Below are 13711 nucleotides of genomic sequence, written 5' to 3'. Positions count from 1 at the left end.
ATAAAAAATGGTTGGGGATATTGCTCAGAGGCAGGGTGCTTCCCTTGCACGCGTGGGGCCCTGGGTTCGATTCCTGAGAGAACAGAAACAACAAAACAGACCCAAACCACCAAAAAACCTTGTTAAATCCTGGGGTGGCACAGACCCAAATTAACCCGAATTCTGTAATCAGCCAAGCCAGCCTTAAATTGATGTGAGGCGATTTATATTTATCCCAGTGCATGTGAATATTCATATTTCTTTACAGAATTATTGTGCTTTATTAAAGAGTTCTGGGAGGATTACATAATATACAGTATGTGCACCATATTGCATTATTATCTCAAACTTGAAAAACGCCGAATTTAGAAACATTTCTGGTCCCAATGATTTCTGCTGTGGGAAAAAAAAATTTAAAATGACTTAGGGGCTAGAGGGAAGAGTCCAGCGGGCAGGGCGCTTGCCTTGCATGTGGCTGACTTGGACTTGATCCCCGCTACCCCATATGGTCCCTGGAGCATTGCCAGGAGTGATCCTTGAACACAGACCCGGAGCATTGTAGGGTGTGCGACCCTCCACAATAACAACAGCCGCAACATTTTCTCGGGAGGCGGCGGAGCAAGCCCAGAAAGTTGCCGTGCTAGGATCCAAGTCTGATCTCTGGCACGGCCTGGTTTCCTGAGTACCGGTGGGCTGGCTTGGTGGGATCTGGCCCCACCTGGGCTGAGCCGGGCCTCCTGGACCGTGCCCGGCCAGGAGGGGTCCCCAGGCCCTGGGGCCGTGGCTCCGAGGGAGGTAGACGCCTGCTAGGTCTGTGTGAGGCGTTTCTTTCTTTTTTCTTTTCTTTTTTTTTTTTTTTTTTTTTTTTTGCTTTTTGGGTCACACCCGGTGATGCACAGGGGTTACTCCTGGTTTTACACTCAGGAATTACTCCTGGCGGTGCTCAGGGGACCAAATGGGATGCTGGGAATCGAACCCGGGTCGGCCGCGTGCAAGGCAAACGCCCTCCCCGCTGTGCTATCGCTCCAGCCCCCAAGGTCTGTGTGAGGCATTTCTGTGTATGGGCTCCTGCAGTGTGGTCCCTGGCTTTGCCTCTGGGTTCCTGGTGCCACAGCTGAGTGCGGAAGGCAGCCCACCCCTTCCAGCCCCAATCCCCCAGCCACCCACCCACCCAGTAATAGTAAAAACAACAAAGACAAAGAAGGGGTGGGGGGGGAATAATGTACTCAGGGCTTGAGAGATAGTACAGTGGCTAAGGAACTTGGTTTGCATGTGCCAGATCTGGGTTAGATCTTCAGCATCCCATAGGGTCCCCCAGCACCGCCAGGAGTCATTCCTGAGTGCAGAGCCGGGAGGAACCACTGAGCATCACTGGGCGTGGCCCCCCAAGGAAACAAACAGTACTCAGCAGCAAGGGAGACATTTTCTGCAGGGAAACAAGGTTTGCATTTGAGGATATTCCTGCATTCCTGAGCGTCCCTTAGCAAGACACAGTTAAGAGACTCCAAGAGGGGTGTGTGTGTGTGTGTGTGTGTGTGTGTGTGTGTGTGTGTGTGTGTAATACAGAGCTTATAAAGGCAGGATGCTTCCTACAGGTAGAAGGGGTAGGAAAGTACACCCACACATCCCTTCTCCTCTTCAGGAGTCACAAAACAGGATCCTTTAGCAAGGAATTTCCGGGGGGGGGGGTGGCATACAAAAGTAAAAACACAAACAAAACAGAAACCCAAGAAAGATGTGACCTGAAAAGGATTTGCCCTGTGCCTGCCCCAGACCAGATGCAAACGGCTTGCAGAGAACTTAGCAGGAATTGACTGGATCGCCCCTAAATGCAGATATCCTGTAGGCACTGCACTGTCAAGTAGCACTGCTGTCCAGTTGCTCATCGATTTGCTCAAGCGGGCACCAGTAACGTCTCCATTGTGAGACTTGTTACTGATTTTGGCATATCGAAATCAGTATCTTTCCAGGCTCTGCCTTGCGGGCGGGATACTCTCGGTAGCTTGCCAGGCTCTCCGAGAGGGGCGGAGAAATCGAACCCTGGTCGGCCGCGTGCAAGGCCTTATCTGCTGTGCTATCCTTCCAGTCCAGTGCAGATTCCTAGAGCTCAAAAATCCCCTCCTCTTAAACGCAACCAGCAGTGGAAGAGTTCTTTCTGAGAGTGACTATCCCTAGAGTGCAGGATCTCGGGGTCACCACCTGGGAGCCTCTGGACACCCCTGGGCTCCCGGGATTAGCAAGGGCCCTGCTGGGTCAAGGAGACTGTGGGGGAAGGGGAGGAGGGCTAGGCTTTGTGAGGCCCATGACCCCCTGCTGGGAGACCTTCAAATGCACGCCCAAGGCGCTGCAAGTCTGAGACAGGGATGAACTGCAATAAAAGGGGTTGGAGGTTTTCGTGCCCCAAAATAGGCCGCGCTGATGGAAAATTGATGCGTCAACGATTACTACTAAGTCGGCGGCCAGGAGGAAATCGGGGTCTCACTCTTTTCTCTGCGATGCAGGTGGGAAGGATGCAGCTGCTGCACCTCCGCCTGCCTGCAACAATGCTACTGCGTGCGTAGTGGGAAGGCGCTTCGGAACGGCAATAACCACCGCAGGGTTATTAAATCCCAGCCGCGACTTTCAGGGTTCAGGGGAGCGCTTCTTGGAATTTGCCTGCCTCCAGGCGCACCCGGCTCCTCTGTTAATTTAATAGCCTACGCGAGTCCGAACCTTCCACTAAGTCTGTCCCCATCCGCTCGCCGTAGAACCTCTAACGCCCGCCCCGGAAACGGACGCACAGCGGCGCAGCACCCAGGGACGCCGAACGAGCATGCGTAGAGACCACGCTCCGTGCCCGGCCCCGCCCCGCCGCCCGCCGCGGGCGCGCGCGCGCACGCCGGAAGGGGCGGGGCCACCCGGGAACGGAACGGATATATAGCGGCGCTCAGAGGCCTGCCGGTCTCTGCTGGCGGCGTCATTCGGAGTCATGGTACGCGCGCTTGTGGCGGTCTCTCCGGGTTCGTAGCGGGCGGCGTGGTTCAATCGGCGGCGCATCGGCGCCATCCGACCCCGGCCGTGGCCAGTGGTCGCCTCTAGGGACACGGGCGCCTCGGAGGGAGCTGCTGGTTGGGGTATTGGCTGGAGACGCCCGACGGCCTCTTTGGGGCCGGCCTTAGGCCTTGCGCCTGGGTCCAGCGGAGGGACGTGCGCGGGTGCCGGGCGCGCGCACCCCAGAGCCGGGCAGCGCTTCGGGCCCTACACTCGGGCCCGGGCCTCGGGCGGCGGCCCCGGGACCCCAAATGATGAGCCTCACGACGGGCGGACAGAGCCTCTGTGCTGATTGTCGCTTTCTGATCGGGTCCCGGGGGTCGCTGCAGCTGGGGGTGCGGTGGGCACCAGCGCCCCCCCCAGGAGGCGTTGTCAAACGGGGCCGCCCGCGTCCACGTGCTAAGTGGCTTACCGCGGCCTGCCACGAAACGCTTTGGTGCTCAACGTTTGCTTGGGGTTCGTGGAGAACAATTCTGAGCCCCCCCCCCCCCCCGAGTGATGGGCAGCCCGTGGGGCGCTGGCCTTGCAGGCAGCCGACCTGGGTTCAATCCCCGGCACCCCCCGCCTCCCAGTGGGGCCAGTTTTTCCTGGAGTGGCCCCCAAGACGGGAGCGTTTTTTGGAAGCACAAGATTCCGGGTGGGAGGGACGCACGCGGAGTTGTGGGGAGTGTTCCCCGGGGCTCGCGAAGGTGCCCACTTTATGCATATCTCCCACAGTCGCACCGGAAATTCTCTGCACCCCGCCACGGCTCCCTGGGCTTCTTGCCTCGGAAGCGCAGCAGCCGGCACCGCGGCAAGGTGAAGAGCTTCCCCAAGGATGACGCCGCCAAGCCCGTGCACCTCACGGCCTTCCTGGGCTACAAGGCGGGCATGACCCACATCGTGCGCGAGGTGGACCGGCCGGGGTCCAGTAAGTGCAGGGCTGGGAGGAGGGAGGTGTTGCTGTCCAGGACTCGGAAGCTGCCCCTGGCCTCGCCCCTCCTGGCGCCCAGGGCAGAGCGGGCCTTGGTGATGCCAGATACTTGGCTCCGTGGTTGGCACGCGCTGCAGCCCCCTTGCTCGCTTCGCAGAGGTGAACAAGAAGGAGGTAGTGGAGGCGGTGACGATCGTGGAGACCCCACCCATGGTGGTGGTGGGCATCGTGGGCTACGTGGAGACCCCGCGAGGCCTCCGGACGTTCAAGACCATCTTTGCCGAGCACATCAGCGACGAGTGCAAGAGGCGCTTCTACAAGAACTGGTGAGAGGCGGGGGAGGTTGGGCTCCTGGGGTGCAGTCACGGTGCTTCTGGGGCTGCTTGTTGGGTGCCCCAGAGATGGTGGGGGTTGGGTGGGTCTGGTCAGGGGGCTGGGAGACGTTGGAGCCGGGGAGGGGGAGGCGCTGGCTGCCGAGTGTCTGGGGCACGTGCTCAACTGTGGACTCGCATTAACCCTCTGCACCTCTTCAGCTCCGCTCGGCTCCGTCCGATGAGCTCCCTCTGGGCTCCGCTTGCCGGTGGAAAAGGCTCCTTAGAAGCCGGCAATGAGCCCCAGCCCACCCCCCGTGGTGCCCGCGTGCCCCCTGCTCCCACCCTGGAGCAGAGGCGAGGCCCGGCCCCCGGCCCCCGCCCCAACTCTGCTCTGCCCCTGAAGGCATAAGTCTAAGAAGAAGGCCTTCACCAAGTATTGCAAGAAGTGGCAGGACGAGGACGGCAAGCGCCAGCTGGAGAAGGACTTCGCCAGCATGAAGAAGTACTGTCAGGTCATCCGCGTCATCGCCCACACGCAGGTGAGGGGGCCAGCCCCAGCCGGCCACTCGGGGAGGCACCTCTGTGCTGGGGACAGGGGCTTGGTCCTGTGCGGCCAGCAGGGGGCGGTGTGGTCCTGCTTCTGCCCGTGGCTCAGCTGCCCAGGTGTCTGAGGACGCTTTGGGGGGCTCGTTGGGGTCATTCTCTCCCTGCCCCGTGTCCATGGGGCCCTGTGTACTTACTGTCCGGGGAGGGCTGAAGGGCATTTGCCACGGGGTGGGGGGGGGTCAGCCGGGCAGTCGGGGGAGGGGCTCCCGGGCCTGGCCTGAGCCGCGGCTGCCCGCAGATGCGCCTGCTGCCCCTGCGCCAGAAGAAGGCGCACCTCATGGAGATCCAGGTGAACGGCGGCACGGTGGCCGAGAAGCTGGACTGGGCGCGCGAGCGGCTGGAGCAGCAGGTGCCCGTCAACCAGGTGTTCGGGCAGGACGAGATGATCGATGTCATCGGCGTGACCAAGGGCAAAGGGTACAAAGGTGCGTGCAGGGCCGGGTGGCTGCGGGGCAGCCGGCCGGGCCGTTCAGTGATGAGACGCGGAATGAGCGCTGGGCACAGCGCCCGAGCCACACAGTGCGGAAGCATTCCAGCTGCCTTCCTTCTGAGAACGGCCCTGCCCGCCGCGGGGGTGGGGGCTGCAGGGACAGCCTGCTCAGCGGGCTCCGTCTGTCTGTCCGTCCAGGCGTCACCAGCCGCTGGCACACCAAGAAGCTGCCCCGCAAGACCCACCGTGGGCTGCGGAAGGTGGCCTGCATCGGGGCCTGGCACCCCGCCCGCGTGGCCTTCTCCGTGGCCAGGGCCGGGCAGAAGGGCTACCACCACCGCACCGAGATCAACAAGAAGGTGAGGCCCCGGGGCCGCCCAGCCCCCGCCCGCCCCCAGCCCCTGGGAGCCTGTAAGGGACCCCAGACCCACACGCTCCCATTTCAGATCTACAAGATCGGCCAGGGCTACCTCATCAAGGACGGCAAGCTCATCAAGAACAACGCCTCCACCGACTACGATCTCTCCGACAAGAGCATCAACCCGCTGGTGAGGGCCGGCCCGGGGCGGGTGGGCAGCAGCGCCGGGCCGCGGTGTCCCCCAGGGCCCGGCCGGCCTCACACTGCGTGTTTCTGCCCAGGGTGGCTTTGTCCACTACGGCGAGGTGACCAATGACTTCGTCATGCTGAAGGGCTGCGTGGTGGGGACCAAGAAGCGTGTGCTGACACTGCGGAAGGTGAGGGTGGGGCTCTGGCCCCAGAGGGACCCAGGCCTAGGCCCAGACCCAGACTGTGGCATCTGGGCAGGACTTCAAAGGAGGTCCCCTGCCAGGCGCCCTGGCTTTGAAGTCCTGGGAGAAGGAAGTTCCATTTGGGGGGGGGACAGGGCGGCCGGGCAGACCCGCTGAATCCCCCCTCCCCACCCTCAGTCCCTGCTGGTGCAGACCAAGCGCCGCGCCCTGGAGAAGATTGACCTCAAGTTCATCGACACCACGTCCAAGTTTGGCCACGGCCGCTTCCAGACGGTGGAGGAGAAGAAAGCGTTCATGGTGAGACTCTGCCCTGGTCCCCAGGGGGCCCCTGCCTGGTGGTGTCCTCTGCTCCCGCTGACCCTGCCCCTTTCCCATCTCCCCCCAGGGACCACTCAAGAAGGACCGCATCGCCAAGGAGGAGGGCGCCTGAGGGGCCGGGCGCACCCAATAAACGTTTCTACAGTGACCTCCACTGGTGTCTGAGACTGGGACGGGCCAGGGTGCAGCTGTTTGCACAGCCTGGGTGGCCCCGAGGGGGGGGGAGGCACGGGATGTTCTGGGCCCTTGGGGATGCGTGGGCACAGTGGGGTGGGGCAGACAGTACAGGTGAGGGATTGACTCGCCCACACTCTGCGCCCTTCTAGTTACGGCCTGTTGGGGTCTGGGCACTGGGGTGGGAGGGCGCCTGCATGGCACCTGGGTCCGGGGGAGCAGCTGGTGACAGGCCTGCACCCACCGAGGGGGCTCTGGGCCGGCCAGGCTCAGGCAGGGGCTTCTATCACCCCAAGGGGTGGGACCGCGTGTGCGGGCCAGCTCCAGACCCTGCCCATGGCCACACGCCCACCCGCCCGCCTCTGCAGCCTGGATGTGCATGCTTGGAGACTGCTCCCAGGTCCAAGACGTCTGGTCTCCCCGTGAGCATGGCCAGCATGGCCATGAAGGCTATGGGGGTTATAGGCTGCCTCCTGGCTCCAGGCCTGTGCATGTCCCCGGGGTCCTGTGCATTGCCACACAAACCACCTGGCTGCAGCCCCGGGCCCACGGCTGAGCCTCATTCCATCCCGCGGGAATGTGAGCAAGTGGGGACAGAGGCTGCAGTGCTGGCCTTGAAAGGACAGCAGTGGCTGGCTCACCTGGGGGCGCTGGGGCGGGGCTCCCCCAAGTCCTCCCAGTCTCTGCTTCCCGCTGGGCACTAAATCATCCTTCCCCGGCAGGTGTGCAGTGGGACGGGCCACCAGGACTGCTCCAGTTACCCCAAAAACCAAGTTGGAGGGAGGTGATGAGGGCATGCAGGGACCTGGGGGGCCTCTAGGGGGCAGTGGCAGGCCAGGCCAAAGGCCAGCAGCCCTCACTGAGGGTGCTCACCCTGCCTCACCACATCTGGGCTTGCAGTCACAGGCATGGTGACCCCCCGGGTGCCCCCACCCCACACATGAGATGCTGCTCAGACACCCCCATGCTATCCTCCCAGAGCCCCCACGGTCTGGGCACCCACGTGTCACCCCTGTCCCAGCACTTACCCAGGTGGGTCCCACCTTGCCGGTAGGAGGCAGGGGCACTAGGTGTCAGCACCTGCATTCAGGTGCTTGGCTGGCATCTGCTCCCGACCTAGGCAAGGGCCTGTGGACATGGCCCATGCCAGGGGCTGTTGGTGGTACACTGTGGCATGCAGCCCGCCTGGGCTGCATCCCCCCATTTCACAATAAAAGGACCCCACATCCCGGTCGCACGGGGTCTTGACCCAGGCCGCCTGTGTCAGTAGCCAAGGCCGGTGGGGGCCAGGGTGCAGTGCAGAGCCCGGGGTGTTGCCTCAGGCTCCGAAGAACCAAATCTAAGCAGGGCTCAGCCCGCACCCGTGCCCGGCCTGCCATCACTCTGGGCCATTGGCTTTATATGCTCCTCAGACCCCCTGCTAGTGGGCCTGCAGCGTGGGCCTGCCCGGGCTGCCGGGAGCAAGGGGAAGAGCCTCCAAGGACGGATGCCCTTGTCCCAGGCGGTTGGGCCAGGACCACCCCAGCCAGCGGAGGCGAGTGGCCGGGGTGGCCCAGAGCTGCAGAAGAAACCCAAGTGGACACATCAGAGCCCGGCCTTGGCCGCAGGCGCGCGAAGTGGCGGATGTGGCCGCTGACATGACCGCGGGCAGAAGGGGCCACGTGAAAACCTTGGCCACAAAACCACGGGGCTGCCGGGCACGGAGAGGGAGAGGGGCCCCGGGGTGTTTCCTCTGCCAGTCTGCGGCTGCTTTTGCTTTTATTTTTCGCTGTGCCCAGGGCTTTCCCAGGCTCGGGACACGTGCTGGGAAGGACCCAGGTCAGTTGTGAGCGAGGCCACCCCCGACCCCAAGTGCTATACTTGGGGCCCAGACCTTTTCCTTTCCTTTTTCTTTTGTGCTTTCTGTTGTCACACCCAGCGATGCACTCAGGAATCACTCCTGGCGGTGCTTGGGGGACCCTGTGGGATGCCGGGAGTCAACCCATGTCGGCTGCGTGTGAGGCAAATGCCCTCCCCACTGTACTACGCTCCGGCCCCTGTCCCACTGCTGAGCTGCATCCTGGCTCCCGTTGGGTTTCTGCTTTCTTTTTATTTATTTGGCACACCCATCGGTGTTCAGGGATCACACCTGACCCTGTGCTCAGGGGTCACTCCTGGGGGTGCTTGAGGCCATTCGGGGTGCCAAGGATCAAACCCAGGTGGACTGCATGCAAGGCAAGCGCCCTCCCAAAGGTACTATCACTCTCCCAATTTTTGTATTTTTTTATGTGTGTGTGGGGGGGGGGTGAGGGGACAAACCAGCAACACTCAACGGATAGTCTTTTTATTTTTATTTTTGCTTTTTGGGTCACACTCCGCAATGCACAGGGCTGACTCCTGACTCTGCACTCAGGAATTACTCCTGCCGGTGTTCAGGAAACCATATGGGATGCTGGGAATCGAACTCAGGTCGGCTGCGTGTAAGGCAAACGCCCTCCCCGCTGTGCTATCACTCCAGCCCCCTCAAATAATAGTCTTGACCCTATGCTCAGGACTCAATCCTGGCGGGCTTGGGGGGGCCTATGGGATGCTGGGAATCGAACCCGGGTCAGCTGTGTGCAAGGTAGTACCCTACCCCTGTACTGTGGTGCGGGTCCTGAGATCCCATTTGTTTGCTAAAAGTCACCTGATTTCCTGTATTTGTTTGTTTTGTTGTTTTTTGGGATTTTTTGTTTTTTGTTTTGTTTTGTTTTGTTGTTTGTTTGTTTGTCCTTAGATCAGGATGGGGTGCTCTCACAGAGAATTCGGATTCAATTTTTGGGACGGAGGACAGCGGGCAGTGGTGGGGTCCACCTGCCTGACTTCTGTGGGCCGTGGCCCTCGGGGACAGAGGGCAGCTGGGCTCGAGGTCTGGCCCTGGGCCCTGACCCATCCTGGGGCTAGGACAAGAGTCACTTGCAGGAAGATGGGTCGTTCCACCTGGTCACTCCACTGCCCTCGGGTGGAATCCTGGATTCACCGACCAGCACAAAGTTTGGGGCCTCAGGGCCAGAGCAATAGCACAGTGGGGAGGGTGTTTGCCTTGCACATGGCTGACCTGGCTTCAGTACTCAGCATCCCATAGGGTCCCCCAAGCACCGCCAGGAGTAATTCCTGAGTGCAGAGCCAGGAGGAACCCCTGAGCATTGCCGGGTGTGACCCCCCCCAAAAAAAAAGGCTGGGGCCTCCTGCTGCCTCTGCGTCAGTCCCCGATCCCCAGATCTCCCCCGATCTCCCCAGATTTCCAGAGAAGTCTCTGGGGAGGATGTGGTCTGGAGCGCGTGAGAGAAAGGGGGCCTAGGGCAGTGCACCCCGACTTCCTCAGAGCAAATTTAGAGAAAGCAGAACTGAAAAATGCTTCCTGCAGCCTTGGGGTGGGGGTGGTGGTGTCTGTTTTGTTTGTTTGGGTGTTGTTTGTGTTGGGGTCACCCCAGGCAGGTGTTGTTCGTGTTGGGGTCACCCCAGGCGGTGCTCAGGGCTTATGCTGGCTCTGCACTCACACCCCCTAGCAGGGCTGCCGGGGATTGAACCCGGGGCAGTCGCGTGTAAGGCGCGTGTGCTACCCACTGTGCTACCACCGTGCTGGCCCTCCCAGGGACCTGTGTGTGTGTGTGTGTAGCTGTGACCATGCGTGCTTATGTGCTTCTGATGTGTGTGTCACTGTGGTTGACTGTAACTGTGTGGCTATGTGTGACTGTATCCCGGTGTGTGTGACCAGGTGTGCCTGGTTGTGAGTGTGAGTGTGTGTGTGTGAGACCAGGTGTGTCTGGGTGTGAGTGTGTGTGTGATCAGCTGTACCTCTGTGTGTGTGACTAGGTGTGCCTGGTTGTGAGTGAGTGTGTGTGTGTGTGTGTGTGTGTGTTTGAGACCAGGTGTGTCCGGGTGTGAGTGTGTGTGTGATCAGCTGTACCTCTGTGTGTGTGTGAGACTAGGTGTGCCGGATGTAAGTGTGTATGTATGTGACCAGCTGTGCCTGTGTGTGTGTAATCAGGTGTGTGTGTGCACGTGAGTGTGCGGGTGAGACCAGCTGTGCCTGTGTGTGTTTGTGTGTGAGCAGATGTGCCTGTGTGTGTGCGTGTGTGAGCAGGTGTGCCTGTGTGTGTGTGAGAGAGAGATCAGGTGTGCCCGGGTGTGTGTGTGCACGTATGACCAAGTGTGCTTGTGTGTGTGTGTGTGTGTGTGCGTGTGTGAGACCAGGTGTGCCAGGGCGTGAGTGTGGCCTTTGCCCGCTTTGATCTCTGAGGCGTGGAAGGAGCCCTGGGCAGGGCCTGAGGCTCTGAGCCCTGAGGAAGGGGTGCGGGTCTCCCCCGCCCCTGCAGCTGCAGAGACCCCCTCCCAGCCCTGCGGGGGGACAGGGGACAGGGATGCTGGGGCCAGGAAGACCCCTGACACGTGTAAGGGGGGACGCAGTGTGTGTTGCGGCGTCTGGGGCTTCTCGGGGGCGGGGGGACCCGGAGGGGGGGTGTCTGAGCAGGAACTCGGGTCCATAGGCCAGCACGGAGGGGGAACACCACCATGGCACAGCTTGGGGACACGAGGCACTTTGACACAAAGCAGAAACAAGGTCCAAGAAGTCGGAGCTGGGCTGGAATGTAAGACAGGAAGGGCTTGGGGGAGCAAGATCTGGAAGTCTTCCTGGAGGAGGCAGTCCTTGAAGTGCGGGTTAGAGGAAGCAGCCCGAGGTGCTGCCTCGAGGTGCTGGGCGACGCTGGGCCAGTGGCCGTCCTCTCTGACCTCCCCGGCTGAGCCAGGCTCCTCTGGGCGCTGGCGTCCTGAAGTTAGGGAGCGGGTCAGTGCCATGTGCCAGGGCAGACTCCCCACACCCCACCCTGCGTCTGCCTCGGTTTCCCCTCCCTGCCAGGGTGAGGATAATAATGCTTGATTGTCAAAGGCCTCGCACGCCGCAGGGCCAGATGCCAAGGATTGTTCTCCGTGACTGGGGGGTGGGGCCTTCCTGCGGGAGGGCGTTCCAGCCTGGGGGGGCCCTGCTCCCCCTCACCGTGACCACATGCCCGGGGCCACCAGCCGCTTTTCTCTTCCTCCTCCCCCCTCCCCCCACGCCGTGCCTGGCTCCCCACTCCATCCTGTCTTTCCTCTTTCAGAAGCAGAAATAAAGCAGAAATGATTTTTTTTGGGGGGAGGGGTTAACACCCGGCGATGCTCAGGGGTTCCTCCTGGCTCTGCACTCAGGAATCACTCCTGGCAGTGCTCAGGGGACCCGATGGATGCTGGGAATCGAACCCAGGTCAGCCGCGTGCAAGGCAAAACGCCCTCCCCGCTGTGCTATTGCTCCAGCCCCGAAGCAGAAATGAGGAAGGGGGGGGGGTGTCCGGGACCCTCTGCCAGGGCCTTCGCTCTGGTCTGGGGCCTCAGTGGAGAACTGGGGGGTTCCCGTCCCCGGGACAGCGGGGAGACATGGAGGGATTGTCCGCTTCTCGGGGCCCCTGGGTCTAAGCTCCCGGCACCCCCACCCCTGCCCCAGTTTCATTCCTTCCCAGAGTTCTCGGGGCGGGAACGAAACGTGTTCTGCTCTTCCGTGACCCCGAGCCCCGCGCTGAGCGAGGCCCGGGTTCTGGAATATTCTGGCTCGAAGGCTCGGTGTTTCTGGAAGCCTGCACCCAGCTCGGGCTGTCCCAGGAGCCGGGGATGTGGGGGGGGGGGGTGCCGCGGTGGCGGGCCAGGTGTGCCCGTGTGGGCGCTGGCGGCGGCCCCGGCGCTGACAGCTGGGCAGAAGTCGTGGAGCGCGCACCTGGCCCGCGCCCAGGGCGCAGGGGACCCGGGAGGCCTGGCCCGGAGCCTTCCCTCGGCTCTGCCACCGCCTGTCCCCCGGAACCCCTGGGTGGGCCCCTGAACTCACAGGTGCCGCGGGGACCGGCCCACCGACGGACCCCCTCGAGGGAGGCGGGGCCCCGCTGGGAGGGCGTGTTCCCGCCCCCCTCTCGCCGCACCCCTGCCACCTGGACCTTTGGCCTGGGCAGTGCGGGAGCCCAGCCGGGCGCCAGGGGCCTCGCTCGCCGCCCCGGCCTGTCCCCTGGGCCCCCTCCCGGCCCGGCTGGCGGGTTCCCAGCGGGCTCCTGGGAGCTGGAATCCGGAGCAGCCCCTGGCGCGCGCGCCCCGCCGGCCTGCTGGGGCACCTCCCCGGCCCGGGCCAGAAATTCCTCCCCGGCTCGCAGCCCCGGGGTGGGGAGGAGGCGCCGCGGAAGGGGCCGGGGCCGGGAGGGCACCTGGGGGCACCCGGGGAGGCCGGGGGGCGCGAGGGGCGTCGTGTTCAGGGACCAGCCTGCGCCTCTTCATGCACACGAAGCCTGGGGCCTCTCCGGCCACGGCCCCTCTGTCTCCCGGCAGAGGGGACCCTGCTCGCGCGCGCGGGGCTCCCGCAGGTGGGGCGGCCGCACAGAGACACGCACGGATGCCACGGGCCTGGGCTCAGCTGCGGCAGATCAGGGCCGGCTTCTCGGAGGAGGTGCCTGGGGAGGGGCAAGTCCTGCAGACCGAGGGGCTGCGGAGGGGCTGTGGGGGTGTGGGGGACCCGCCAGGGAGAGCCCAGAGCAGGAGCTGGACAGGGGGGAGGCGGGCAGGGAAAGCCCAGAACAGCCGCCAGGCGTGTGTGGGCTGTCTTGTGCAGGAGGAGATGGACGGGGAGGTGTTTGGGGGTGGACGGGGCGGTGGCAGGGCCGAGGGCTGAGGCAGGCCAGGCTGTGGGTCACCTGCAGGAGGCCGAGGAGAGAGGGGGTGGGGGAAGCAGCCGCCAGGCCCAGCACCAGATTCTGGAGTTGGGTTTTTTTTTTGTTTGTTTGTTTGTTTTGCTTTTTGGGTCACACCCGGCGATGCACAGGGGTCCCTCCTGGCTCTGCACTCAGGAATTACTCCTGGCGGTGCTCAGGGGACCATATGGGATGCTGGGATTTGAATCCAGGTTGGCCTCATGCAAGACAAGTGCCCTACCTGCTGTGCTATCGCTCCAGCCCCTTAATTAATTAATTAATTAATTAATTATCTTTTGGGGTCACACCTGGCGATGCTCAGGGGTTACTCCTGGCTCTGCACTCAGGAATCACCCCTGGCGGTGCTCAGGGGACTCTATGGGATGCTGGGATTCAAACCTGGGTCGGCGCGTGCAAGGCAAACGCCCTCCCCGCTGTGCTATGGCTCCAGCCCCATATACTTATAATTTTTAAT

The 13711-nt window shown here is 62.5% G+C and overlaps 1 protein-coding gene and 3 non-coding genes across 4 annotated transcripts; all 4 read left to right on the top strand.

Moving 5' to 3' along the window:
- The first annotated feature begins 2820 nt into the window (after positions 1–2820).
- On the top strand, positions 2821–6488 carry RPL3 (ribosomal protein L3). Its single transcript, XM_004610518.2, has 10 exons — positions 2821–2950; positions 3727–3919; positions 4080–4248; positions 4640–4775; positions 5081–5267; positions 5471–5631; positions 5719–5820; positions 5912–6007; positions 6200–6319; positions 6408–6488. The coding sequence occupies exons 1-10, from the start codon at positions 2948–2950 to the stop codon at positions 6450–6452; spliced, it is 1212 nt and encodes a 403-aa protein (XP_004610575.2). The 5' UTR covers positions 2821–2947; the 3' UTR covers positions 6453–6488.
- Positions 3256–3319, top strand: LOC129406317 (small nucleolar RNA SNORD43). Its single transcript, XR_008630927.1, has one exon. It is a non-coding gene; the product is annotated as a small nucleolar RNA SNORD43 (small nucleolar RNA).
- Positions 4588–4639, top strand: LOC129406379 (small nucleolar RNA U82P). The gene has a single exon (XR_008630975.1). It is a non-coding gene; the product is annotated as a small nucleolar RNA U82P (small nucleolar RNA).
- LOC129406374 (small nucleolar RNA U83B) lies at positions 5307–5400 on the top strand. The gene has a single exon (XR_008630973.1). It is a non-coding gene; the product is annotated as a small nucleolar RNA U83B (small nucleolar RNA).
- Positions 6489–13711: the final 7223 nt, after the last annotated feature.

Source organism: Sorex araneus, chromosome 6 (assembly GCF_027595985.1).
Source record: "Sorex araneus isolate mSorAra2 chromosome 6, mSorAra2.pri, whole genome shotgun sequence".
NCBI classification, from domain to species: Eukaryota; Metazoa; Chordata; class Mammalia; order Eulipotyphla; family Soricidae; genus Sorex; species Sorex araneus.
Note: the sequence above shows the minus strand (reverse complement) of the source record. Positions and strands in the feature narration are given on the sequence as shown.

What these genes read in the sequence shown, in the direction of transcription:
- RPL3 (XM_004610518.2), top strand. An exon ending in GGTGGACCGGCCGGGGTCCA is followed by an intron (nt 3,920 to 4,079) that starts GTAAGTGCAGGG and finishes CTCGCTTCGCAG; the next exon opens with AGGTGAACAAGAAGGAGGTA. An exon ending in ACAAGAGCATCAACCCGCTG is followed by an intron (nt 5,821 to 5,911) that starts GTGAGGGCCGGC and finishes GTTTCTGCCCAG; the next exon opens with GGTGGCTTTGTCCACTACGG.